The 27547-nt window shown below is 46.3% G+C and overlaps 1 protein-coding gene across 1 annotated transcript in view; it reads left to right on the top strand.

The window, feature by feature from the left end:
* The window catches only part of COPS6 (COP9 signalosome subunit 6), a 74115-nt gene extending 48812 nt beyond the window's left edge, over positions 1–25303 (top strand). Inside the window, exons 7-10 of the mRNA XM_078671176.1 lie at positions 3532–3646; positions 4564–4656; positions 5664–5764; positions 24324–25303. Coding sequence (XP_078527302.1) covers positions 3532–3646; positions 4564–4656; positions 5664–5764; positions 24324–24464 — 450 coding nt within the window. The 3' untranslated portion in view covers positions 24465–25303. The remainder of the gene's footprint in view (positions 1–3531; positions 3647–4563; positions 4657–5663; positions 5765–24323) is intronic.
* Positions 25304–27547: the final 2244 nt, after the last annotated feature.

Genomic DNA, 27547 nt, shown 5'->3' with positions numbered 1-27547 from the left:
GCTGCTGAAGGCAGGTTCGCCCCAGGCAGTCGTAGACCAACTCCAGATGATAGTGAACCTCAACTAGGTTGGAGGTTTGCCATGAAAATGCTGAGGTCACACCTGACTCCTTTACAGTTGCTCTTTCATCTGAACTATGCTGGGTATGGTACAGTTTTGAAGCGTAGAATGTGGCACATTCATGCTATGATCTGATGTGTCAGCCTCTGCCCTGGATCTCAGCCTCTACCCTGGATCTCATTGAGGCTGCAGGGACTCTTGACCTCCTCAATCTTGCTAGAGGACTATGCCTGATGGCCCATGCAGACTCTACAGTGGTCATGGATGTATCACCACTGGAATGGAAAAGCCATCTGGAAGAGCTGGAGATCCGAGGACTGTGGTAGAAAACTGCCTCCAAGTCCGCTTGCTGGAGCTGCAGGCGGTCTGCATGGTGTTGAAGGCATTCCTACTATCAATCAAAAGAAGGCAAGTGCAAATTCTCACAGACCACACAACTGCATGTGATACTGCAGCAGTCTGGGCGTAGTTGGGTCTTGGGTCCTGTCTCAGGAGGCTTCGCGTCTCTGGAAGTGACTGGCTCGCCAGGGCATTTCTCTTGTCATGAACTTCCTACTGGCATCTCAAAACGCCAGGACGGATGTACTCTGTCACCGACACCCAGTAGATAACGAATGGCTAGAACACCCCAGAGTTTCCAGCAATGGGGAGAACCATAGCTCAATCTTTTTGCCACAGCTGAGAATGCACAATATCAGCATTTTTGCACACTAGAATTCCTGATATGGTTCTCTCTCCGAGATGCATTCTACCTAGAGTAAATCTCTTGACTCTTGTGTGCTTTTCCCCCTCGATCACTCGTAGCACAAGTTCGGAAGAAGATCAGGAAGTGAGCCAAATTCATCCTGGTGGCTCCAGATTTGTCCAGGATAGTTTGTATCCAAGACTTCTGGGCATATGTATCTGTGATCCACTCAAGCTGCTGCTTCGGGATGACCTACTGTCGCAGAAACGGAGCAGGGCCCTGCACCTGGGCCTCCGAACCTCCAGGCATGGAGATTAAGCTGCGGCAACTGGTCTTTGATCTTCCACCCAAAGTTGATTTTAGTGGCCAGGTGTCCATCTGTAAATCTTTGCACGCCATGTGGTGGCACAAGTTGGTTGCTTGGTGCGGCACCTGTATGATTGACCCGCTAAGAGTTAAGCTGTCTGAAGTATTACTGTTTGTGTTGTCCTTGACTTAGTCACAGGGCACTGTTAAAGGCTACATGTCCGCTCTTTCTGCTTTTTTGAGGTTGCCGAATCAGCCTTCTTTCCTTAAGTTATCTGTTGTGATGAGATTTCATAAAGGTTTGCAACACATTTCTGGATGCCACAGTGGGACTTATATTTGTTTTTCACTTTTGTAATGTGTATCCCATTTGAGCCATTCCACAGCTGTCTGCTATGTCTCATGACCCTAAAACCAGTCTTTCTGGTCACTATGCCATCAGCTTGTTGCATGAGTGAACTGCATGCCTTGTACAACATTCTTTCAAGACAAGATGGTGTTGAGAACTGGAGCTGCATTTCTGTTGAAAGTAGCAAGACCTTTCCACATCAGGCAGGCAGTCACTCTTCCAACCTTCTTTACCCTGCCTCACCCCTTGAAACAGGAGAAAGACTCCATTGTTTGGATTCCAAGAGCCCTCCGTTTCTACATTGATCATACCAAGGATCATCAGGTGGGCATTCGACTCTGTGGGATTCATGGGAGCAAATAAGAGCAAGGTAGTGTAAAGCACCATCTCTAGGTGGATAGTCTTCCATAAAAATCTGCTAGCGAAGAAGCAGCCACCTGAATAATTGAGGGCTTATCCACCCCAGCCAAGGCTGCTACTACTGCTCTAGCATGCAAAGTGCCTGTCCTTTATTACGATCAGGCTGCTATGTGGGTATCGGTGCACACGCTTACGAAGCACAATTCCATTGACAGTCGGCTCCGTCAGGATTGGCATTCTGTCCTTCCTTCTTGCTGGACTTTGGTCTGAGACATTCTCATGAGCCTCCACTCTGGGCAGTACTGCTTTGGTAGCTATTCAGAGGGTGATAAATCTGTGGTTAGAAGTATTCATCAGAAGAACAAGCTACTTCAGTAATTCTGTAACCCTCTTTTCAGTATATGCTATTGCCTAACCATATATTATTCATCGGCTTACAACTCCCCATTCTGTGGAATAGACTCTTTTTTTTTTTTTTTTTTTTCTTTCTTCAATTTATTGCTTCATTTCCCATCTAACAAGGTCCCAACCTAAAGATCTTTCTATCGGTCAACCCACTTTGCCAATGGGCTCTGCATATCAAGGTGTGAAGCTTTAGAAAGCAAATCACATCAGTGTGCCTGGGTGACACTGATCTGCATCCTTCCTAGTTCTTTCCGGTACAGAGTTGCTTGACACCTACTGGCAGACAGGAATGCTGATTTTGAGTCTGATGCCTAGGGGTATATTCACAAGGGGAGGAATCTGCAGCTAGGTAAAGTATCCACCAGACCAAGCATTACTGATGGTAAGTAACTTGTTCTTAATTTTCTCGATCTCTGTGGAATGTCTGTGCAGACAATAGAAAGTGTTACTGTCTGCGGCCCTGATCCCCTGGTGTTTAAAGATCTAGCTACCGCCAATCCATTTATGGTGTTAGGATTTCTGGAACTGTTCTTGAGAAAGATTTGCAGGTTTCTGGATCTTACAGTATAGTTAAGCAGGACGATAGACAAACCGTTTCAATGTAGCATTTGGTAAGAGGGGACTGGGAGGCTATTGGGAGGGTGGGCACAGTAGACTACTGAACAGCAAAATAAGAAATTTGGACATGGATGACCTCATACCATAAGATGAGAGGCTCACAAACAAGAACTCCTTGTGAAAACAGGGGGTGGGGGGCAATCACTTGGGATCGTGTAGTTGTAGCAGAAGGAGGAGACTAGGCTCTGTTGCCAGTGGCAGTAGAGGTGGTTCGGCATACAATCTCTAGAGCATACATTAGATGTACAGGACCTGCCTGCAGCAATAGAGGAAATTGTTGGGCGCTTAGTGCTATAAACCTGAGTTCAAAACCACAGAGCAGTGTGGGAAGCTGAGCATAGAGTGCCTGAAAGAACCAGTAGAAAGGTGAATGGGACACAGTACCTCAGCTGCAGGAAAGAGGAAAATTTGGCACGGCATGGTAGTGAAGGATAATGCTGGGCACACACAATCTCAAAGGTGAGAGTGAGAGTGTTTACAAAAGACGTTGGTAGCAGGGTCTAGGAGATCTGGAGGAACTGAGTCCATGATAGATGTTACGAGGTTGTTGTTCCCACATTCTGGCATATAACTGGTTGTTTTTCCATCTTGCTATACAGGCTTTTCATTGCAGCATGAAATAAAGTGTGAATGTTGACCCCTACAAGTTTATGGCATTGTGTGAAGAGGGAATACTTCATTCAGTTTTGCTCACATTTTTATGTTTTGGGTTTGTGTTACTGGTGAAAAATAAACTTTGCTTCTTCAGGCGACCATGCTATTCGCTGAACTGACATACACACTGGCTACGGAGGAAGCAGAGCGCATTGGTGTGGATCATGTGGCACGAATGACTGCCATGGGGAGTGGTGAGAATTCCACAGGTAAGGGCTTCTCTTCCTCCCCTTTACCCTCATGACCTTTTCCCCTCCATGAGACAGACATGGTTGCATAAACAATCACAAGCAAAGCCACCTACCTTTCGAACAGCTAGCTGCCTATGGAAGCATTATTCTATTCACCCAGTCACATGCAATATTTCTTGCTCTACTAGCAGAGACTACCTCGTGATTGCACATACCATGTTTTTCACATTCTGTATTTTGATACCAAGTTTCAATATAGCATGCTGTTAATTTACTTTAAACCTCTACCACCTAATGAGCCTTTGTACAGCTGTTGCCCATCAGTAAAGCAGCTAAGAAGGCACAGCTACTGCACAGTCTGCCCTCCTCTCCGTAAGATCAAATTGCAAAATCTTTATCATTGGTATGTTTCTTAAGCATTTTTATTCAGCCACTTTGTGTGTGCAACTATGGACTTGGGTGAATACATTTGGGTTTCCTGTGGCTAATGCCCTCTGTTTTAGCTTGGGTTTTGTTGTAGATTAAGAATGTAGAACATAATTCTGAGCGGATCCAGAGTAATTTTTACAGCTTCCTCGTGGTGAGGCATATTTGGTTATTTGTAACACTAGGTCCCATGCAGGCAGAAGTTGATTTCATCTCTTTGGGACAGTTCTTCTTTCCTCTTTCAATATGATCTCCCCTTCACGTTCTTATCCCAGCCTGTCTTTATCATTGTTAACTGCAAGCTTAATTCTGTGGGCATGGGAGAGTTCCTTCTTCTCCCCCAACTTTCCCTTTTTGTGTGCTCTTTGAGCTCCCTCACAACCCCCCCCCCCCTTTCTGTCCCCTGTGCTTGAAATATCTAGATGCACTTCTTTCCTCACTTGCTGCTCAATCTTCTCCTGTACTCCCTTCTGCTGTTTGTACTCACACCTTTCACCCATCTTTTCCAGTGGCAGAGCACCTAATCGCCCAGCACAGCGCCATCAAGATGCTCCACAGCCGCGTAAAGCTCATCCTAGAGTATGTGAAGGCCTCGGAAGCAGGTACGTGCGCCCCTCCACCAATCCTTCCACTCCTTCTCCATTATGGACTGAACATAGACATCAAAGCACAAATTTCTCCTGTAAATGTTATAACCACCTTTCCTGTAGCATCTCTCAACATTGTTGAGACACCCTCTCTATTGACCATCTACCTCTTACCATAGTTCTTGTCTAGTGATATGACAGCATGGAATAAATGGGCAAAATAATTTGAATTATGTAGCTAACCACTGTTCCATATAGCCTTCCTGGCATGATAGGAGAATCTCTGGCTGTGGAGACTAGCATAACTAGACTGTGCAAATAAATACACAAGGGAGTTCAGGGAAATTCCAAACCACTGTTCAAGTTTTCCCCCATGAATCTACACAGAAGAAAATCAAATCTGGAGCCAGTTAGAGGTGTATCTTGATTGTGATGGGTAAGATAGATTGGTGATTGTAGCTATTTTTCTGTCCATGGAATGTAGAGGCATAGCAGTAAGATCTGCTTCTGCTCCCAAAGCTAGAGAAAAGTCACTGCACTATTCTACATCCGGCTTTAAACCACTTCAACATTGCTAGATCGTTGATCCAGTTAAGGACAGTCTGACAAGAAGGGTGGTGAATTATCAGTTTTTGACTACCTTCTACCAATCAGAATCAGTTGTCTGCAGTTTGACCATCCTGACTGACAATCTATTCAGTGTAGCAATTGGCTAGCTGCAGCTCTTTGGACTATTTGGGAAACATGGGCTGCCCAAAGTTTTCCCATGTTAAAGCACTGTCTGTTTTTATTTTGTATTTTATAACTGAGCTTCACTCTACAGATTTCTTTCTATGATCTTTATGGTTAACATTTTAACTCTTCTTTAATTGTATTTGATTCTCTCTATCTGAAATTAAGTGGTGTCACTAGCAGGTACCTTCACAGCCTTCCTCTAGTTCTCATGTCGTAGCTTGTTTCTTCTGCCTGTCCCCATTTTTCCCCACCCTCAGCCTAACGTTGTGTTCTTCCTCTGCTGCCAGGTGAGGTGCCTTTTAACCATGAGATCCTTCGGGAGGCTTATGCTCTCTGTCACTGCCTTCCTGTGCTGAGCACTGACAAATTCAAGACTGACTTCTACGATGTAAGTATACTCTTATTCAGTACAATGGCCTTAGGCTGACTGTGCGGGCTGAACCAGGGCCCTTTTATGGTCACATGGTTTTGAAGTGACTAGGAAGAAGTTTCAGGGAAAAAGAGACCTAGAGATGTCTTGTGCATGTTTAGAGTGCAGAAGGATTGCTAAAAAAAATGATTTGTTAATCCATGCAATGCGAAATGGACAGGGGGGGTTCGGCTAGGGTAGGGCCAACTGAGGTTCCATTCCCCAGCTGCATTCTTCCTAGTCCCTCGTCGAGCCCTAGCACTGGGCACATTACCAAAGCAAAGAACACTTTAAAAGAAAGCAGGATTCGAGCTGTTTGGCCAAGCCTGCTTGAGGAGGCAGAGCTGTAGGGGAAGAAACAGAAAACACAAGATGTTAAGAAAAAGAACAGTCCTATTTTGATGTGCGTGCGCGCTTGAATACTGTTCACGATTCTGTTGCCCTTTGTGTGCCGCACCCTTCTAAATTATTTCTACAGACGCCACTGGAAATGGATGGCAGTCTATCACGTTACAGTGAGGTGGAGTTCTACTACTCTGCGTTTCTTGTGCAGGTGATTTCTTTGTAATGTAAGTTCTTGGATTGTGCATTAGATAGAATCGAATGTTTTACAAACAATAGTGTAAAAGGTTCTTTGGGTCAGCAAAGGGCCCAGATATTGACATTTGTAGCTGCGAACGGATCAGCAGCCTTCATCCTAATTTGTCTCTCCAGTCTGCCACAAAATCTAAACAGATGGACTACACTGGCTGACGAGGGAATCTATATGGTGGAAACTCAATTCTCTCATTAAGATCTGCATCCATCTAGGTAGAGCTAGGGGTTCCTCAACCTGCACACCTTGTTGATCGTTGTGGCACTTCATGGCTCCACACCCTTTATCTTATCAAAAATTGAGCTGAAACATTTGAAATACCTCATCAGTGCTTTTAACCTCCACTACCAAATGTAAACTGACAATTCTCCATTCTTAACTGAATAGAATAGGGCCACATCAACTGATTGGGAGCTAGATACATAAGTTGCCTCCACCTCCATGGCTCAAGAACATCACAAGTCCCTAAAACTGGAATTCCGTTCACTTTATCCTTAAAATTAAGTACCTTATCCAGAACGTTTGTAGATTACATTTTAATGCCCTATTTGCGACTTTAACATGGTATTTGTAGTCCTTTCTACAGGGGAGCTTTAATTTTTTTGGTTTTAAAGTGTTTTTAGGCTCTATGTTGCTTTTGTACAGAGATGCTCCTTGACTAGTCGCGTTACCTTCCTCTTTCTTCTCTCTGCTTTATATGCCAGTGTTCGTTATGAAACTACTCCATGTGGCCTTGGCACATTTTTTCCACTTAAACAATGTTCTTATGAAATGGTTGTTGGGTTTGTTAGCCCAATTGCTCAAAATTAATTGAAACTTCTACAGCTCCAGGAACTTTCCAATATGCCAAGTCAAAACTTGGGACTTGGAGTGAGCTGTCTCAGTCTTCTGAAGCCATCTTATAATCATGCCCTTGACCAACTGAAGTGCTTCTTTCTTACCAACTTAGCCATTTCTGCACAACTCATCACCCTACTGGTGGTAAAGAGAACTTCTCCCCTTCCAGCCCTCTTCGCTCCCTTTTTGTACTGCTACACCTCACCGAACCAAACACTTTGTATTGCTCCAGTTATGCACCCTTCTTCCTTTTCCTGTCACTGGAACACTTTTGTTTACCCTATAATGTCCTCATTGCTAAAAATGAAAGTGCAAATTATTGTGGAAGGCCATTCTAGAAGGTAAGGAAGGTGCCTTCTTAAGTAACCCAGTAAGAGCAACGGTCTTTGGGATCTTTGATACATTTTGGGCTTTCAAGAAGGGGTTCGGGCTCCTTGAGGCAGGTTGATTAGCTCTTGTGTTTTCAAGGCATCAACCAAACAAGTGCTTCGTTTCATGTGCAGTCTGGCTGGGGCCTTCACAATGGCCCATCTGGGCTTTAACGACTGACTCTTCTTCTCCTTTGAGTGCCTTTAGGAGCTCGAGAGGGGTTTGAGGTGGGAACCCCTGCGCAAAATATTGGCTTCCTGCGGCCTTTGTGGAATTTATACCTTTTATAGTTTGTGTAGTTTCTGCTAAAGTTGCCAGCCTTGATTGCTCTTCCACTTCTTTCTTCTACCTGGGGTTTATTCATTCAGCAGTATGCAGTTTCTTTATGTCGAGAAAAAAAAAATGCTTCAAGGCTACTGCTGATGTCACAAATGACCATTCTTACCAATGTGGTATATCTTTGTTTGAGACTTGTGAGCTGTAGCTCACATGCTTTGCATACTCCTGCCATCTAGTGTTGGGTCCGATGTTTGCAAGTTGTTTTTCTTTGAGGAAGTCTTTTCAGTCACAAGGTAGGGGACTCCTCCTTTCAGTGACAGTACGCAAGGGGCATCGACTCCATTGTTAATTTTTTAAAGCCAACGGGTTCAAATGTGAATTGTTGTGCTCTGATTCGTCACAGTTTCTCGGGTTCCCCTCGGTGCGCAATCCACTTACCCTCGATGTATTGTTTCGATCACCTATTATTCTCAGCGTATCGTATTTACTACTAAATCCCTCTTTCAATCTGGTAGCTCGTGGAAGGCCATTGGGCCTACCTGCGTCTGTCTGCCTCGCAGTCGATGGAACGGACTCCATTCAAATGCTGTCCTCTGTGCCACGCGAAGTTCCCGCGCACCGACTCGCACAAAGTGTGCCACTTGTGCTAATCTCCGGAGCACAACAAACAGGACTGCGACGCGTGCAAGTCTTTCCGATTGAATAATGCGCTTTGCCACCGCTGGGCTCGACGTCACGACATTCAGAGCCAACACACCAGTTCCATTCCTGACCTCTTTGGCGAAGACTCAGAACAAGAGACCGGCAATGCCATAGGAGCCGAGAAAGAACAGGAGCCTATCTGCATTCCCGGATCTGCCTCCAATGTGGACGAGGACATTCTGCAAGGGCTTCGCATCGTGAGTATCGATCCTCACTAGCCTCAAAGTCAACTCAACTCAAGAAAAAGGCTTCCGTCCCACCCCTGCCTGCGCGCCACGGTCGGCACGGAGAACATGTTTCCTATGCCCCGCCTTCCAGCTCTGCACCTAAAATCAACCCGAAGCCTTCCGGCTCTGAATTGACTCCTCCACGTTCAGGCACAGAGCCGAAACCTTTGGGGTCGACTCCTCCACGTTCAGGCACAGAGCCGAAACCTTTGGGGTCGAAGTTGAAATCTAGCTCTCCTTTGACGTCAAACATCTTTGAATCTGAAATCCTCAGCATCCTAAACACCGGCACCGAAACCTTCGGTACCGAAATAAACACAATGCGCCGATCCCATCAAAGAAGCACCTTTTCGATGTTCCGTCCTCAAACCCGGTAAGGTATTGCGCCGTCAGCGGTTGGCACAAGTCCTGGGTAATCCTCCGGTAAAGACAGGTCACCGCTTTAATTGTTCCCACTGCCATCACTATGTATTGACAAGCGAGAGACCGTTTAGGCTCCACCGTCCCTCCCCGCCGGGGCCTTCTAACAGCCACCGTAAGGGCTGTATGAAACAAAGTCCCCCCCCCTCAGGAGATCATGACGCTCCATGAGGTCATTGAAAGGAAGGAGGTTTCCATCCGCCTACAGATCCCCGATTGTGATGACCCCTGCCCCTCCCAGGTTCGCAGCTTGCTCCACTCCCCTCCATGGGGTAGCACCTCTCACATCCCCAGCGGAATCTCGGGTGCATACGGGACTCGGACGCTCGCCCTCCTGGTTGGTCGCGTCCAGCACTGTCGCACCACACGCAAATCTAGCAGCATTTCCCCATCTCTAAGCAGTGCCAGCAACAGGACAACAGGCAACTCTGATCTGCCCCCTCCACTTCCTCTGGTTGCCATGTGCGACCCACCACTCATTTTGTGAACCATTGAAGCTGCACCGCATGATAATAGGCCTCGAGGTCCTGCAGCGCAAGGCCCCCTTCTGACCTGGGGTGTTGCATAGTGACCAGGGCAACCCTCCATCTCCCGGTCCCCCAAAGGAACTCTGTGATCATGGTGTTGAGCTGCGCAAACAACCTACTCCGTATCCAAACAGGGAGCGTCCCAAAGTAATAGAGGAACCTTGGGAGGGTGACCATCTTCACCAAAGCAACTCTGCCTGCCACGTATAAAGGAAGAGTTCCCCCAAAAAACTAAACTAGTCTTGGCACTGCATATCGCTCGCCCCACGTTGCCGTCCAAAAGGTCCTCAGAGTCGTGGTAGATCCCGGTTTCTAAGTAAGGCAAACAGTGGGCTTCCCATGGGACCACTTCTGCACTGTGTAGATCCATCCTGCCTGATTTGGTGGTGAACAAGCACGACTTGGCCCAATTCACACTGAGTCCCGCAATTCTCCCCAAAGCTTCCAGCAAGTCCTTTGCTCCCCATAGTGCTTCTCCTGAGTTGGCCAGGAACAGGAGCATATCGTCTGCGTACAGCACTATGTGCTGCACCTATCCCTCCACCATCAGCCCGAGTAGAATCTCCCAGTCCTAGCATGGGCATCCATGGGTTCCACCGGCAAGGCAAACGGCAGAGGGGACAAAGGGCACCCCTGCCTCGTCCCTTGAGCCACCTCGCAGGCAGCAGAGATCAAGTCCGTCAAACCCCCCCCCCCCCCCTGTGTCGGCTCATCTCAAACAATTCCAGCAGATGCCGTTTAGATGCTGCTGACACTGCGGCGAGAGTCATTAACACCAGCGTTCTCTTAAGAAGGCATGCCTGGTTACGAATTTCAGGGTTTAAACTAGAGGTTCAAGCTTCTATTCTTAATATGCCATTTGACAAGCAGCACCTCCTTTGGGCCTGTAGTAGACATGTACTTAGAAAAAATGAAAAAGGACACAGAGGTGGCAAAATCTATGGGAGCCCTCAGTCACCTTCAGGCAGTGGTTCATTTCAGCGCTCCTTCTGTCATGGAGAGTCCAAAAATACCTCATCAGACACTGCCTCTATAACCTACAAAGAAAACAATCAGCCCTCTACTATCAAGGGTTTCCTCAGAGGGGGTTACAGAGGTTAATGGGAGCTATAGAGCCTGTACCACTATTATACCATGGGTCGAGCGTATACTCCCTCTACTTTCTCACACCCAAAAAGGACGGTTTTCTCAGACCTATTTTGGACCTTAGGAAATTGAATCTTGCAATCAGACCATTTTCACATGGTAACGCTTCAAGTGCTCCCTCTCCTACAAGCGGGCGACTTTCTGTTTACTCTAGACTTAACGCACCCATACTTCTACATTCAAATACATCCTGCACAACGCACATTTCCCAGATTTGTGGTAGCGGGACATCATTACCAGTTCAAAGTCCTCGCGTTCGGAGTCACCACTGCTCCCAGTGTGTTTACAAAGTGTTTGGCAGTAGTCGCTGCTCATCTAAGAAGACAACCCATTCATGTCTTCCCCTACTTGGACGACTGACTCATCAAAGCCACTACGTATCCAAATTGTCTCCAACACAATCACAGAACACTGCAGTTACTGCACCAACTGAGCTTCACAGTCAATGTGTTGAAATCTTCAACCTTTCAACACTCAAGACCACCTAGGAGCCACTTTAGATACTCCAAGAGCTCTAGCCCTCCCCAATGCAGCCAGAATTCGCAATATTCCAGCTCTAATTTCCCAGTTTCAGCCCACTCACTACCAGCTCAACTGTATTTGCAGCTGCTGGGAATGATGGCCTCTTGCATCATGATTGTTCCCCATGCCAGGCTTCACATGCATCCTCTTCAGGAATGCTTAGCAAGTCAGTGGAACCAATCAAGACATTTGGAAGTGGGTCATTCACCACAAAATCGATCTCCTACCAGAACACCTCCCAGCAGTAGACCATCAGATTGCGATCTTCTCAGCAGACAGGGACAGCGAATCCACAAATGGGAACTTCACCTTCAAGTTCTCCTCCCATACTTTCAAAGTTGGGGATTCCCTCAAATAGATCTTTTTGTCTCACACACAAACGCAAAATGCCCAAACTTCACCCACAGGTATTTCCACCCGCTCTCCAAAGGCAATGCACTATGGATTAACTGGTCCGGTATATTTGCCTACGCTTTTCCGCTTCCCCCCCACACATTCCATTAGTGGTTCGGAAACTCAGGCAAACATCCTTCACACTGATCCTAGTAGCTCCCACATGGTTCTATTAACCTTGGTTCACAACCCTGTTGGAGCGGTCACTAGTTCCACATCAAAAACTGTACCTCACAACCAGTCTCCTCACACAGATCCGTGGAGAAATCTGACACCCAGATCCCAAACAACTCCACCTCGCAATCTGGCTCATGAAATCATAAAGTTTGGTTATCTAAATCTCCCACCAGACTGTATGAACATCATTAAAGAGGCCAGAAGGCCTACTACAAGAGCCTGTTATGCATCTAAATGGAAACATTTTGGTATCTGTTGCAATAATATCAATTCTCTTGATACTTCAATACAAAATATCATTTGTTATCTGTTACACTTGCAGCGGTTACAGTTAGCTTACAACTCGATCCGCCTACATCTCCCTGCAATAGCTGCATATCTACAAAATAGGCAACACATCTCCCTTTGGAGTTCCCGTAATCAAAGCTTTTATGGAAGGACTTAAGAGTCCTGGTGTGGAATCTTAACATAGTCCTCACGTGATTAATGGGCCCACCTTTTGAACCCGTGCATACATTTGAACTGCATTTTCTCTACTGGAAAATCCCTTTCCTCATAGCAATTACTTCACTGAGGAGAGTTGGCTGTACTACAGGTACCAACCATAGAAGCACCTTTTTTCCAACTTCACAGAGACAAAGTAGTCCTTCGTACTAACCCCAAGTTTCTACCTAAGGTCGTTTCTGCCTTACACAGCAAACAACCGGTTGAGTTACCTGTATTCTTTCCTCAGCCAGATTCATTAGCAGAACGAGCTCTACACACCTTAGATGTTCGAAGATCCCTTTTATATTACATAGAAAGAATAAAGTAATTTCGTACAACTAAACAACTTTTTGTTGCTTTTGCTCCACCTCACAAGGGCAATCTCAAATCCAAGTCCGGTATTGCCAGATGAATTGTTAAATGCATTCAAACATGTTATGCAAAAGCAAAGAGAACTTTAACAATACCCCCCAGGGCGCATTCCACTCGCTAAATAGGGGCTACTATGGCTTTCTTAGGAAACTTCCCCATAGTTGACATTTGTAAAGCTGCAACATGGTCTACACCACACACATTCACCAGACACTATTGTGTAGATTTGTTGGTGAGACAACACGCTAATGTGGGCCCGGCAGAACTTGGAACACTCTTTCAGACAACTGCAACAGCTACAGGTTAGCCACCGCTTTGGGAGAAGACTCCTGTATAGACTATTCAAAGCATGTGATCTACAGCTCATGCCTAAAACGGATAATGTTACTTACCCAGTAAGCATCTGTTCTTGGCATGTAGATCTGTAGATTCACATGCGCCTACCCGGGTACCTATATACCTGTTGCAGTTCTCTTACTCTGTATACATACGCATGGACATCTCTATTCTTTACTGACTAACTCCATTCTCACCCTCTGCGAGAAAACAATCCAACAGTGGAGTCGATGCCCATGCGCACGATCACCGAAAGGAGGAGTCACCTACCTTGTGACTGGAAAGACTTCTTCGAAGAAAAACTACTTTCAAACATACGGACCCAACACTAGATGGCAGGAGTATTCAAAGCATGTGAATCTACAGCTCGACATGCCAAGAACAGATGCTTACAGGGTAAGTAACATGATCCTTTCTCAACTAACAGAACCTCTGTTTGGAGCATGTCACCATAGAGATTACTGTGCCTTCTAAGATTATCCACCTTTTTGGTGTACAGGCACTCTAGTATCCCACTCACCCTGTGTCTGACATTGAATAATCATACTTATAATTATAGTTAGCATGTCTTTCTCGCTCACATAACCTCACCTATCACACTGCCTGCTGCTGTGTCCCATAATGTAATAACCACACCTCTGTGCTCAAAACAAAAGCCACACCCTTTCCACCACACACCTTAAACTAGCTTGCTATCTGCGTGCCTAAGCGTTACATTTCCCCACATAGGGCTAGTGATAGAGAAAAAAAGAATAGCTACCATACAGGACCCATTCTCACCTCAGTTGGAATAATCCATTGTCGTCGTCCCCCCCATCTCCAATTCTGAGCTTGCCTGCTTTCAAAAGGAGGCAGATACCAGTTCTGCCCCATCATTTTCTGTTACACTTATCCCTTAGTTTTACCATCTTCTTAATCATCTGGTACATTTTCTGTTCAACCTCTCCTTGGCTCATTCATGAGGTCCTTCATATTTGGTATCTAAATACCTTTGGTTTCTCTTCGCTCTATTCTTGCAATTTTTCACTAAATCAGTGAGAGTGTTGAGGGAGCTTTGAATCCTAGAGAAAGCAACCTGTGTTTTCTATTTGGGCTCCTACTTCAGAGCTATGAGAAGGCTGCCAGTATTGAGGGGCAATTCGGCAGGAGAAATCCTAAAGTATAGAGACTGCGCCCTACTTAATCAGTAGTGCATCCACATATGTCTAACACGCTCTCAAATTTCTCATTTGTAACCAGCGCAGAGGGGAAGCGACTCAGCATCTGTGCCATGGCTGTGGTGCCAAATACAACCTAGAATGGAACGCCCTTTGGTGAGAGCGAACGGTTGGGCCAGTGCTTCACAGCCTAATTGGCCTGCTGCATGTTGGCAGTTAATTTCTGGAGTGTGAACGAGTGTTGTTGCATAGATGGTATGAAGGATGTTACCCAAGGCTTTCTGCTTCTAGATATTATTTGAGGTGGTACCTCTGGTGCTCATTGAAATTATGTGGACCTGCCTGCAAAGTGGCCTTCTGATGGCACTATTGTGGGGAACCGTTCTTGCTGAGTTGGCGACCCTTATCAGCATGATGCAGTCTTTAAAGCATCTTGATATAAGAGATCTGCATCTGAGGGGCGCTTCAGTCTATATATTCTCATATGGTGTCTAGGGGACAGTAGGCTTCCATGTGGTTCCCGGTAAAAGTATAGGTTAAAATATTTCAAGACCCTCTTACACACAACCTGTACATATTTTGACTTCATATTAGAGAGGGGTAGGGAGCTCTTGACTGGTGACCGTAGTTTAAAAGCTGGGTGATATGTTTTGAGGTTACTTGGGTGTGCACTATGCAAGCGTAGGTAGGCCACGTGTCCGCCCCTCAGTTCCCTACTTGTCTACTCTTGAAGGTCTCAGTTTGGTCCGAGGGGTGGAATCTGAGGTAGCTCTGCAGTGGTTCCCATAAATCCAGAGGGCGTTCCTGCGCAGGCACTAGCTCCCAGAATTCGGACAGCTGATTGTGGCAGAATGTCGCATCCTTGAACCTGTCAGTGACTTGAGGGCACCTTCTTCGGCCCCAGCACACCGCAATTTGCCAGCAATGAAAGCATAGCTGCTAGTTTCCTAACTGCTCTTGGCACATTGCACACATATCCAAGTGAAGCCAGCAGGGGGGAGCGCTCAATCGTGTGATTTCCGGGCAGGTCCAGGCAAAGTGCAATAATGATGCATCTGGTGCCTAGCACCGCATGCAGTGCACGTCCTCGCTCAAGCCAGCTCTATGCAGCCACACGGGAGTCCTATTCAGTCTGTGTATGAACTTAAAATTAATTAGCCTCAGCCTGTAATTAGGAAACGGCCTCTTCGCCTGTGCGCAGCAGTACACCCATTAGTTATCCTCCATGGAGATCCTCAATATCTCCTCCCATTCGCGTCGCGCCATGGGGACACTGACCGGAGTATAGCTGGGGGGTGACTGGTCCACCAGAAACTCCTCCAGCACCTGGAACATCGGTGGCGCTATCGGGAATGAGGCAAAGATGACGCGCAGCGCCGCTCTGGGATGGTAGTATGTCCGTCTGTCTAGTAGGCCCGAGTTCTCGCCTTCGAGTGCTTCATCTATAGATATAAAGGTGCCGTGGGGGACCGCTTGTTACATCGTGTGATGCCGGAGCTTCCTCAGTCTTTGGCATATGACCGTCTCTGCTGCGAAGGGTAATGCCAGATGTCTCATCCGAGGTATCGACTAGGCATACATTGTCTCACAGTGTGCTCTGCGTTTTAAAGGCTCCTGCCAAGCCTAAACTGTGCAGCTGACTGTGGCAGTTGGCAATAGCTTTAGCACCCTCTGGAAGTCCTTAGTAAATGGTACCCAGTGCAGGGAGGTTAAAGAGGATCCCTAAGGGTTGCAGCATGTATTGTACCACCCTAAGGGACCCCTGAGCACCCTCATACAAGCTGCAGTTGCAGACTACGTGCCAAGGGCAGGGTAAAGTGACGACACAGCACACCCCTGTGTTCCATGCCTGCAGACAATGCATTCATTATAGATAAGTTGCCCCTAGTGCAGGCCTTACACCCTAAGGCAGGGTGCACCATACTACATGTGTGGACATATCTGCAGATATGCCCCTGTGATGTCGAAGTCGATACTTTGATATTACAAGTGAACAGGAAAGCCATTTTAATTACATGTGCTGAACACTAATAATTACCCAGCTACATGATGGCTTCACTGTATTAATATTAATACAGTGATGGACGTATTTATGCATGCACTAAGAGGGCACCTTAGAAGTGCCTCCTGAAAACGTACCAACTACTAGTGTACTGGCTGACTGGTGTAGACCAGCCTACCCCACAGACAGGTTTCTGACCCCCGACAGGTAAGAGCCCGCGCTCTCTGAGGGCAGAAATCGTGCCTGCTCCAGGTTTTGTCACCTCTTAGCAGGATGGCTAGGTAATCTGCATATCAAGGCAGGAGCCTTCAAAGGCCTCTGTCCCCTTTGATATGTGACCCAATGCCACACCTGCGCCCATTTGGCACAAAAACAGGTGGGAAAATTAGCTAGCCAGGGCCCCCCATCAAATCAGGCTAGTTTCAACCCTACGGTGGGCTATCTGATGTTAATCCAAAACTGAGAATCCCAGTGAATTACGCTCACTGGGTCAGGGTTATGCCCACTTCCCACAGGAATTCGGCATATAGAGGGTTTAGTCACCCTAAAGGTAAAGTAGCCCATTGGATACTACCTGTCACTCCCCTGAATGCCCCCCCCCCCCCCCCACCCCGCCTTATTGCCAGGAATTCAGATGATTCAACGGATCCAGAAGACTAGGGCATAGAAGAGCTTCAAGACAACGTGAAATGAAGACTGCTGTGGCGTTACCTGCAATTCATGGTAGGTCACGAGCACTTTCAGTTTACCGTACTCCCCTTTGGTCTTACCAGCGCCCCTTGTGTGTTCACGAAAGTAATGGCAGTGGTCGCAGCTCATCTGCGCAGATCAGGGGTTCCATTCTTGCCCCTATCTCGACGACTGGTTGTTGAAGATGGGCTCGCCCCAGGCAGTCCACTTCCCCACCCCTGCCTCCACACTACGGCCGCCGACCTGCATTCGCTGGGGTTCTCAATCAATGTGCCGAAATCACACCTGACCCCTTCTCTGAACCTCCTCTTCATTCGTGCGGTTCTGGACATGATGCAGTTTCAGGTTTATCCTCCCGAACAGCGAGTCCTGGATTTTTGGTCTATTTATTTTATTTTTATTTTGTAAGTTTTATATAGCGCGAACAAGATCTTTACAGATATCAGAGCGCTTTACAGAGAAAGGAAACAGCGTGTGAGTATATAACAATTGGGGTGGGGAAGATACATGTGGGAACATAGTCAGCCAGATACATCAGTAATGAAACAGATACAAATAATTAAAAGCGTAAACACTCAGGCAGGTCAATAATACGAGTCATACAAAAAGCATAAAAGATCAGTATAACTGAATGGTACAATGTCTGTAAAATCATCCCCAAGAACAATTCAAGTGTATTTAGCCATGAGGATAGCTTTTACTTCTTTCTTAAAAAGTATGGTAGAGGAGATGAGCCTGATTTCAGGGGGGAGTGAGTTCCAGATCCTGGGCGCCATTCCTGAGAAGGAGCGTTTATACGTTTTTTCCTTGCGGAACCTTTGGGGCTTTAGCAGGAGATTGTTTGTGCCTCTGGTCTTTCTAGAGCCTCCAGAGATCGTCAACTTCTGGGCGAGGTATCCGGGTGAACTCAGGTGGACAGCCTTGTGCGTGATGCAGGCGATTTTCAGATGTATTCTGGCTTCAAAAGGCAGCCAGTTCAGGGCTCTCAGGTCGGGGGAAATGTGTGAGTGTTTTTTTGATCCGGTGATGAGTCTCGCTGCGGCGTTTAGAGAAGCTCTTATGGGTGCCGTGGTAGTTAGTGGGAGACCGCAGAGGGCGATGCTGCCGTAATCTATTCGGGGGATGACTAGAGCTTGTACCGCAGTTTGGAAATCTTTGGCTGGAAGGAAGGGTTTGAGTTTCCTTAAGGTATTGATCTGATAGTTTGCCCCCTTAGTTGCTTTGTTGATGTGCTCCTGCATGTTGAGGTTGGTGTCAAGTGTTATGCCTAGCGATTTTGCTGAGTCCACGATGGTGGGTTGAACATTGAGTGCCGTTAGGTGATTAAGCCAGATTTGAGTGGTATTGGACTTCGCAGGAGGTGAGATCAGGAGGAATTCCGTTTTAAGAGCATTGAGTTTGAGATGATTGGCGGCCAACCATGATTGGGTGCTTCTGATCGTTGAATTCAGGAGCATAATGTCTTTGGGTGATTGTACTTTGAGATAGAGTTGGGTGTCATCGGCGTACATGTGGAATTGAACATTGGATGCTTGTAGCAAGGTGGTGAGAGGTTCCATAACTAAGTTAAACAAAGTTGGGGATAGGGAGGATCCTTGTGGGACGCCTAGCGATACCGGTATAGGAGAAGACATCAAGTTGTTACTCTTGAATTTCTGCGTTCTGTTGTGTAGAAAGGACGTGAACCATTTGAGCACAGTTCCAGATATACCCATTCTAGTGTTTAGGAGCTCGAGTAAGTTCTCATGTTTGACGGTGTCGAATGCAGAAGAGAGATCAAGAAGGATAAGGAGGCAGGTATCGTTTTGATCCAGGATTTGGAGGGCGTCGTCAATTATGTGAATCATAGCAGTTTCTGTACTGTGGTCCGCTCTGAAGCCTGATTGATGAGTGTTGAGTAGATCAAACTGATTAATGTGTCTAGTCAATTGAGTTTGTGCGCATTTTTCCAGCAGTTTGGCAAGGGTCGGAATATTAGTAATGGGACGGTAATTATTTAGATCAGAGGGGTCGGCTGTAGGTTTCTTTAGTAGTGGTGTGACTTGTCCAACTTTGAGGGAGTCGGGAATGGTCCCTTGTTGGAGTGAGCTGTTGATAATTTTAGTCCAGAGTGGGAGGAGCGACGGGATAAGGTCTTTGACCGCGTTGGCAGGAAGGGGGTCCGTGAGGTGGTTGGCTGGTTTCACAGTGCTGAGCAGTCTAGCAATTTCTTCTTCCGAGTAGGTGGCAAAGGATGACCATGTAGCATTGTTTTTTGGTTTACGATTCCGATCTTTCAGCCTCTATATCTGGTATCGGCCAGGATGACCCTGAGGCTGCTGGGCCTCATGGCCTTCTGCATCCTGCTAGTCGATCATGCCAGGCGGCATATGTGGGCTCAGCAGTGGGACCTGAAGTTTCAGTGGTCGCAGCATCATGGGAATCTGTCCTATTGCACGACAATTGCAGTAGTGGCTCACGAACCAGGATTGGGTCAATGGCAGATCTCTCTCCCTTCCCCAACCAGAGCACACAGTGGTGACAGATGCATCCCTTCTGGGATGGTGCGGCCACATGGGAAAGGTGGAGATCAGAGGCCTCTGGTCTCCGACGGAGTCCTAGCTCCACAACAACCTTCTGGAGCTTTGGGTGAATGGTCTTGCACTAATAGCATTCCTGCCCTCTGTCTGGGGGAGAGTAGTGCAGGTGTTCGCGGACAACACCACCGCCATATGGTACTGCAACAAACCAGGCGGGGTGGTGTCGTGGACCCTATGTCAAGAGGCCCTCCATCTCTGTGCATGGCTGGAACATCAGGACATATCCCTGGTGGTTCAACACCTAGCAGGTTCACTGAAAGCCAGGGCGTATGAACTCAGCTGCAGGTGCATGATGGATCATGAATCATGAATGGCGTCTTCACTCCGAGGTGGAGGAAGGTCTCTTTCAGCGGTGAGGAGAGCCTTGGTTGGATCTATTCACCACCGAAGAGAACGCGCAATGTCAGCAATTCTGCCCGTAAAGTTGCGGTCTTCTATACGCCTTTCAGCCTATACCACTTCTGTCCAGAGTACTAAAGAAGATCAAGCGCGACCGGGCCCAAGTCATTCTTGTGGCTCCGGACTGGGCACAAAGAGTCTGGTATTCCGAGCTTCTGCACATGGCCATCGATCCTCCAATCAGACTACCCCTTCTGGAGGATCTTCTGTCACAGCAGCAGAGAACAGTCCTCCACCCGAACCTGTCCAACCTCCACCTCCTTGCATGGAGATTGACCTTCCTCCCGAAGTCTGTAACATTATCTTGGCAGCCAGGAGTCCCTCCACCAAAACGGTATACGCCTGTAGATGGAATACATTTGCGGCATGGTGCGCAGCAAAGGCTGTGGATCCCCTTTCAGAGGTCCTCCTCTTCCTTCTTTCTTTGGCCCAGCAGGGCGCTGCTCTGGACACTCTTATGGGCTACCTCTCGGCCATTTCAGCCTTCATCAGGTTTCCTGATCAGCCTTCTCTTTTCAAGTCCCCTTATCTAAATAGCATTACTCATCTTTTTCCTCCTTCCCTTCGTAATGCCTCAGTGGGACTCGAACTTGGTTCTTACTTTCCTAATGTGCGCTCCCTTTGAGCCCTATATAACTGTCCTCTCAGACTCTTCTCTCTGAAAACTGCTTTTCTGGTGGCCATCACCTCTGTGTGCAGGGTGAGTGAGCTACAGGCTCTGACTTCCAAGCCTCTTTTTCTGGCTGTTCATCTGGACAAGGTTGTCCTCAGAACTCGACCTTCATTTCTTCCAAAGGTGGCCAAACCATCCCTTTGCCCACCTTCTTTTTGCCTCCGCATCCTTCAAAAGAGGAAGAGAGGCTCCACTATCTGGACCCAAAACGTGCGCTTTGATTTTATTTGGATCGCACAAAGCAATTCCGTGTGGATGACCAGCTCTTTGTTGGCTACGTGGGCGCCAAAAAAGGTCGGGCTGTGCACAAACGCACCATCTCCAGGTGGGTGGTTCTGTGCATCAAGGCCTGCTATTCTTTGGCAAAGAAGGAGCCTTCAGTGGGGCTGCGCGCCCATTCCACCAGGGCGAAGGCAGCTACTAATGCTTTGGTACGAGGAGTCCCCCTAAATGACCTCTGTCTGGCAGCTATGTGGGCATCACTGCACATGTTCACCAAGCCCTACTGCCTGGACAGCCAAGTCCGGAGAGACTGCTTCTTTGGCCGTTCTGTTCTCTAAGGCTTTCTGGTGTGAACTTGGTTTGCAGACCCACCTCTGGGGTTGGTATTGCTGGGGTACCTATTCTAAGGTTACAAATCTATAACTGTTTCTTTCAGATGAACAGGTTACTTACCTGCTGTAACAATATATCTGTAAGAAACATGGGTTAGTTATAGATTCCTTACCGCCCTACCCATCCTCCCTGTTCTGCGAACTGATTTCTAAGGGTAAGGTCATCCTTTCAGGGCCCTAGTTTTGTGCACCAGTGGTCAGTGTCTTGCATGGCTCAGTGTTCCTGGCACGGAAAGTCATGTACAGAATTGATGTCAGCGTGCGAGGGTGGGGTCTAAGTAACTTCTGCAACGTCCTCACAGCGACCCCGTTGACTGACACCACCTAACGACGTGCAGTGGTACCGCTGATGAAAACTTTCCGGTTGCAGTCTGACGTCTGGGGGTAATTTTAAGGTAAGGAATCTATAACCTATGTTTCTTACAGATATATTGATACCGAAGGTAAGTAACTTGTTCGATTGGACAAGTAGCTTGTTTCGGAGGATAAAAGTGGACCATTGCTGCATCAGGATGTAGCATTGCTTAAAGAGGTGCTTCTTCCAGCTCTTTCCTAGATTGAAGGAGAGAGCTGGTTTAGTTTTCGTTTTTATACGTTGATGGAAGCAGCATCATGTACCATTTGGCTTTTTACTAACCTGTTAAACCATACATCCGTTTCATTAATTGCCCCTGAGCATTGACTTATTCTCCTAATTTCAGTAACCATCCATGAAAAATTCCCTTCCGGCTGAACTTGTGACCGACCTTCCTTATAGCAATTAATGGCCAATTTTCATCAGTTTTGCATCCTCTTTCATAGCGTTTTTGTCTGTGAAGTAATTTGGTTAAAGCTCTACATACTTGAAATAAAAATATAAGTGATCAAATCAAGTAAGATCAAATCAGATGTTGAGAAATGCAATGATTATAGATCAATGCTTCTAAATAAATGTTTAAGAAAAAAATTGATTAAGAAGTTTGGGAAAATAAAAGCATGAAAATCTGTATGGCTTTCAAAATAAAAACTGAGGCACGTAGATCGGTGGTATAACACACAGAGAATTTCGCCACCTACAACTCTAAGTTACCTTGTGTCTCTCAGTCCAGAAATCTCGGGTCGACAAACTCCAAACCCAATATTTCTGGACGAAAGATGCCAAGCTGGTTTCATTCGGTACACCTTCTGGTGTTACCGCGAATAAGAAAGGCCAGACGAGGTAGAAAAGCTCTCTCCAATTGAGGCCCTCTCTTATGGAATAAACTCCCGCTTCACCTAAGACAATGCTCCGAACACCTGCAGTTCAGGAAAACGCTCCAGACGTTTATTTTCTGCCGTGCCTGATCCTTTTTTTTTTTTTTTTTTTTTTTTTTTTACTTCCTTGAATTCATAGCCTTTCCTCACAGCCCTGCAAAAGCGCTGAGATACCCCTTTGGGGGTCGATTCTAGCGCTATATAAACAAAATACAAATGCAAACCGGTGAAACACGGGAGAGAAATAACACAGCCTAGTCTCACCCCCCCTCCATCCAGCACCCACTACAGCATCAAGTGGGGAGCATACCATACTCCCGCCAAACACACCTCAAGCTAATGACAGAGCCCAGAGTTGTGTGCATACGGAGTCCCATGTGCCCAACCCTGCCCTAGTGCCACAGGCATAACACAGTGGGAACAGACGACACTCTCCACACCCTCCCCTTGACCCAAACCTTGCCTGTGCACTCGCTGCTCTGAGCTGGTGGGAGTTGCTGTTTTGCTCCAGAGCAGGCAAAACCTCACATAAAACGACCTGGTCCATGTGAATATTTACTATCCTGGAGAGGAAGTGTGTTATCAGCTCATTTTAAGGGGGGGGAGGAGGAGAGATACCTGCCAGGTTCAGGCATTGAAGCCAGTTGGTGTCCCCACTCAAACATCCACCAACCCCGTAATGAGGGCATTGGCCGTCTAGGTGATCCAAGTTGAAGAGGAGGGATAGCTTGGGGTCGAGGGTGGATTTAGATGTTGAGAAGGTCATACAGATGTCACATATCTTAGGGTGGTAGCTTGGGTAGAGGCATTTAGTATGTGGATCATCTATATAGATAGATTACATGCCCTTAAGAGTGATTTCTTGTGGCCCGGCTCTGGCATGATGTTGATTAAATGTTTTTTAATTAAAAATTCTGAAAAGGGTCTTTGAGAGAGAGCTTCTCCAGCGGGTTCCTTCCTGTGACGTCGTAGAAAATCTGACAGTTTGAATACTTATGGGTGCTGGTCTCAGATTGGCTATAGTTTGGCTCATCTATAATGACTTGGATAGGTTAAAGTCTATTGGAAAGTTCAAAGTTTAGTGTAAGGCCTACACTGCTACTCTTACATTGTTAGCTGGGGTTCCAAGTCTGGCAAGCAGGAATGATTCAAGCATGTGAACCTATGAAGGATATCAATGCTGGAGAACTGGACATAGAGGTAAGTAACTTTTTTCCTTTTGCTAACATAGAGCAATGTAGGAAAATCTACTCTAAAGAAGGTGCTCTGAAAGGTTTTGCTTTATTTCATAGACTGTAGTGTTTGGTGCTTTAGTTCTGCAGAGGGTGCTGTAAGTGGTTATTTTATTCTGCACAGGACTGGAAGATAGGGTTTTGGTATCTGCAGAGGGGACTGGCAGTTTTTTTTGCAGCAGAAGACGGTCTGAGGGTTTTGGGTCTGCCTATGATTCTGCTATCATCTACAGAGGGTATGATGGAGGTTCTTATGCTCTTTGAAGCTGCTGTAAGCAAATGTCTTATGCTTTGTAGGGGTTAGTGTAAGAGATTCTGATCACACACAGGGGTCTGCGATAGATGGGCTTGTATTCTGTACAGGGGCTTTACACAAGATTTTTGTGCTCTGTAGTGGCGGATATCAGAGGTGGCCCTGTTCTAGACAGGCCACTGTGGTAGAGGGTCTTATGTTCTGCAGAGAGTGTTGTAAACCAGGAACAGCAGTGCAGAAAGTTCTTGTCAGTAGGTTTGCAACAGACAGGATTTGACAAACTGCCTCACACAATCTTTTTCTCATTTTCCCTTACAGCAATGCAATGATGTTGGGCTGATGGCTTATCTGGGGACTATCACCAAAACCTGCAACACCATGAACCAATTTGTAAACAAGTTTAACATCCTGTACGATAGGCAAGGCATCGGGCGGCGTATGCGTGGACTCTTTTTCTGAACACTTTCACCACCATCCCTGCCGTGGCATTAAGTACTTCCTTCAAGCCATGGAAGGAGGGTGGAGAAGTTACAAGAACAGCAGACGTTGCCTTCTGGGATAAGCTGTCTGTAGAATTCAAACTTTGGACACATAAGAGAATTTTAGATGTGCGATTCTCATGGTGGGTCCTTTACAGATTGAACTGTTACTCCGGCTCTGCAAGCAACGACCCACCACTGTGTTCATCAGGTCTGTTGTAAGGAACCAGCCACCTGCAAGTCTCTTGGTTCCTAATTGTATCCTCCATGCTGGTGACTTGTGCTGACCTAGTGAACATCACAGAAGTTATTCCCTCGTGTTTGATAGCCCAAGTCTGCTTTCCTTTCCTACTGCCTCACTGCTGCTCTCAACTTTTTCTGTTTAGCCGAAAGGAAGCTCTAGTTTTCATAGCAAATCTCGTTCTCTTTGCCATTATCCCTGGTCCCTCCTGTCAATGCTGTTTGTCTAACTTCAGTGTGTGAGGCCTTCTGTCCATCCATGTCCCTGCAGCCAGTTCATTGTTTGGTTGTTTCCCCTCTTGGCCATAAAGTTTCAAGGTTAGGTCTTCTGTTCTCTGAATCCAACTGCTGATGCTTTCAGTTTGTTAAAAGAGAGTGAAGCAGCTTTTTGGAAATTGAATGGCAATGAAAATGCTCAGGTAGGGGAATTCTGGCAAAGATCTCTGCTCATACCTGTTGACTTGGAATATCATCCCCTGTAGCCATGTCTTTTCGGGATAGGTGGCTACTTTCGCAGAGGCACCACCATAAATGTGTGTTTCTGTATGTTGATCCTTCAATATATTGAAGAAAATCAAACTTCTTATTGTGTGTTCTTTCCAAGTTCTGTGGTTAAATATGGTGACAAAATTAAAACAAAAATGGTAGCTATTTGGAAATGTACTTATGGACATGGCAGGAAGAAATAAAGAGTTACTGGAAAACAGGACAGGTGAGAGAGGAGCAGGTCTTCTGCAAAGAACTTGGTTTCTGTTGTGTACAGCTCCTTTGAAAATATGCGGGTTTGCATTCTCAAACTCTTCTCTGGAATAGGATGTGATATTATGGGGAATTGATGGAGGACTGTTGCTTTCTTGTCTTTTGTTGGGTAAATGTGTACTGTCATAACAGTGCTGTTTGTGAGAATGATGTGTCCCTGTAGTGTAATACTTGGAGAATGAGGTGTGCCTCCACAGAGTGTGCCTCCCTCCTGTGGGTGGGGGTGTTATGTGCTTTTGAGGTTAGGTCAGCTGTTACACCTGTTCAGTAGACTTACTCCATCACGAAAGTATTTGAAGTCCTGCTCTTTAGTACTTAATGTATTTATTATGCTGTTTTGAGGAGTACAAACCAGGCCTTAATGCAAGTGTAAAGATCAGAGGCCTGTGAAGCGTACAAAAGCCAATATTGGGAACCTATAGACTGTGTATTTGTAGATTCATATGCATACTACTACCACATACTGCTATGTTGGAAAATTACAAGGTGCTTTTCTCTGAGTTTTAACTTTGGCTTCAAGCGTGTGACTGGAATAACTCCTCTGTCTCCCTGAAGCCCACAAATTATTAGTACCAAGAGTCCTGTGCTTCAGTGGAAGATGGAGTGTTATTTTGATTACTCGGCAACAAATATGCAGAGAGGCGCCCAAGCTTCGATGTCTAGTAGAAATGGAGACCTCTCGTGTGGCTTTTTTTTCCCCAGTTCAGGGAAAGGGAGTTGATTCGCCAGACCTTTTTAAGTTCTATCTCTATTGTACTATCTGCTCTCCCGAAATGGCTCACTACTCTTTGAAACCTTTGTTTCCTGGGGTGCCACAGCAAACCCAAGCTTCAACATATCTAGCAATGCAGAGTACAAGAGTGCATAAGACTGCAGAAACAAAGATGATGGGCTCATGTTGCAGTGGTAGAGGGAAGCCTCAGCTGCTCCTTCTCACTCTCCGCATCCAAGGAGCATTTACAAAACACTAGACCAAAGGCGACTGGACAAAGAGTGTATTATGGAGCCATCCATGGTAATTGATGTGGATTGGAGCTGTCACTCTTCTGATCACAACAATTGGCACCACAAGAACCAACTGCATAACTGCACCCTAGAGGTACTGCATATACAACACTCAACAGGAATCTAATTTGGCACCGTCAGAATCCATCTCCACCAGGACACATTTCTGTGCCCCAATTTTGCACTTCATGAAAACAAGACTCTTCTGGTTTCTAGTAAAGCATTATTTCAAATTACATTTTCACCTAATCACGGGCTGTTATAGATTTATAAGAGTGGGGTAGGGTCTGATGATACATGAACATCTTCTGTATACACCCCAATTACCACCTCCCACACACACCCTGACAAGGGCCTGGATATATACTATATTGCTTTCTGACAAAACTTTTCCTTTTAATAGAGTATAGCATTCCCAGTTGGTGATGCAGGTGGGTGGAGGGAAGAAGAGAAGTTCCACTTTGAGACTGAAGCGAAGATGGAGTGCGCAGATCAGCATTTGTCTCTGCTTAAGATGATGCTGAGACCACACACTGCCTATTTCACTAGTGTTGGAAAACGAGGCAGCATCTGTGAGGCCTGCACAAATAACATGACTACATTTGTCCTTCACTGGGAACTAAACACCCAATTGTAGCGCCTGACTCTCAGAGGGTAGCGTTGCAGAGCAGTCTGAGGCTTACTCAAGAGAGGTGGTGTGGGCTAGTAATCTCCATTTGCAAGTGCGCAGAAATAACACTCAATAATTGATTGTACGGTCTGTACTTTACTTTATAAAAGTAAGAGTACATTTATTAAACACACACTACTCAATACTATGCACCAATTTACAAATATACATAAGCTGTTGGAATTACTTTGTGACATTGCATAACATCCCCACCCCTCCCGCAAGGGTGGGGTGGGGTATAGTACCACCACTCCCATGTATGAACATCATCTTGCCCCCAGTGCAACTAGTTGAATATAACCTGGAGCGAGGGCCTTGCACACTGGCACCACCCCAGTGGTGTCCCCACACCCCCCCTATTAACTCAACAAGCATTAAAAATGGGTACA

Source organism: Lissotriton helveticus, chromosome 12, assembly GCF_964261635.1.
Source record: "Lissotriton helveticus chromosome 12, aLisHel1.1, whole genome shotgun sequence".
NCBI classification, from domain to species: domain Eukaryota; kingdom Metazoa; phylum Chordata; class Amphibia; order Caudata; family Salamandridae; genus Lissotriton; species Lissotriton helveticus.
This window is presented reverse-complemented; position numbering and strand designations above follow the sequence as displayed.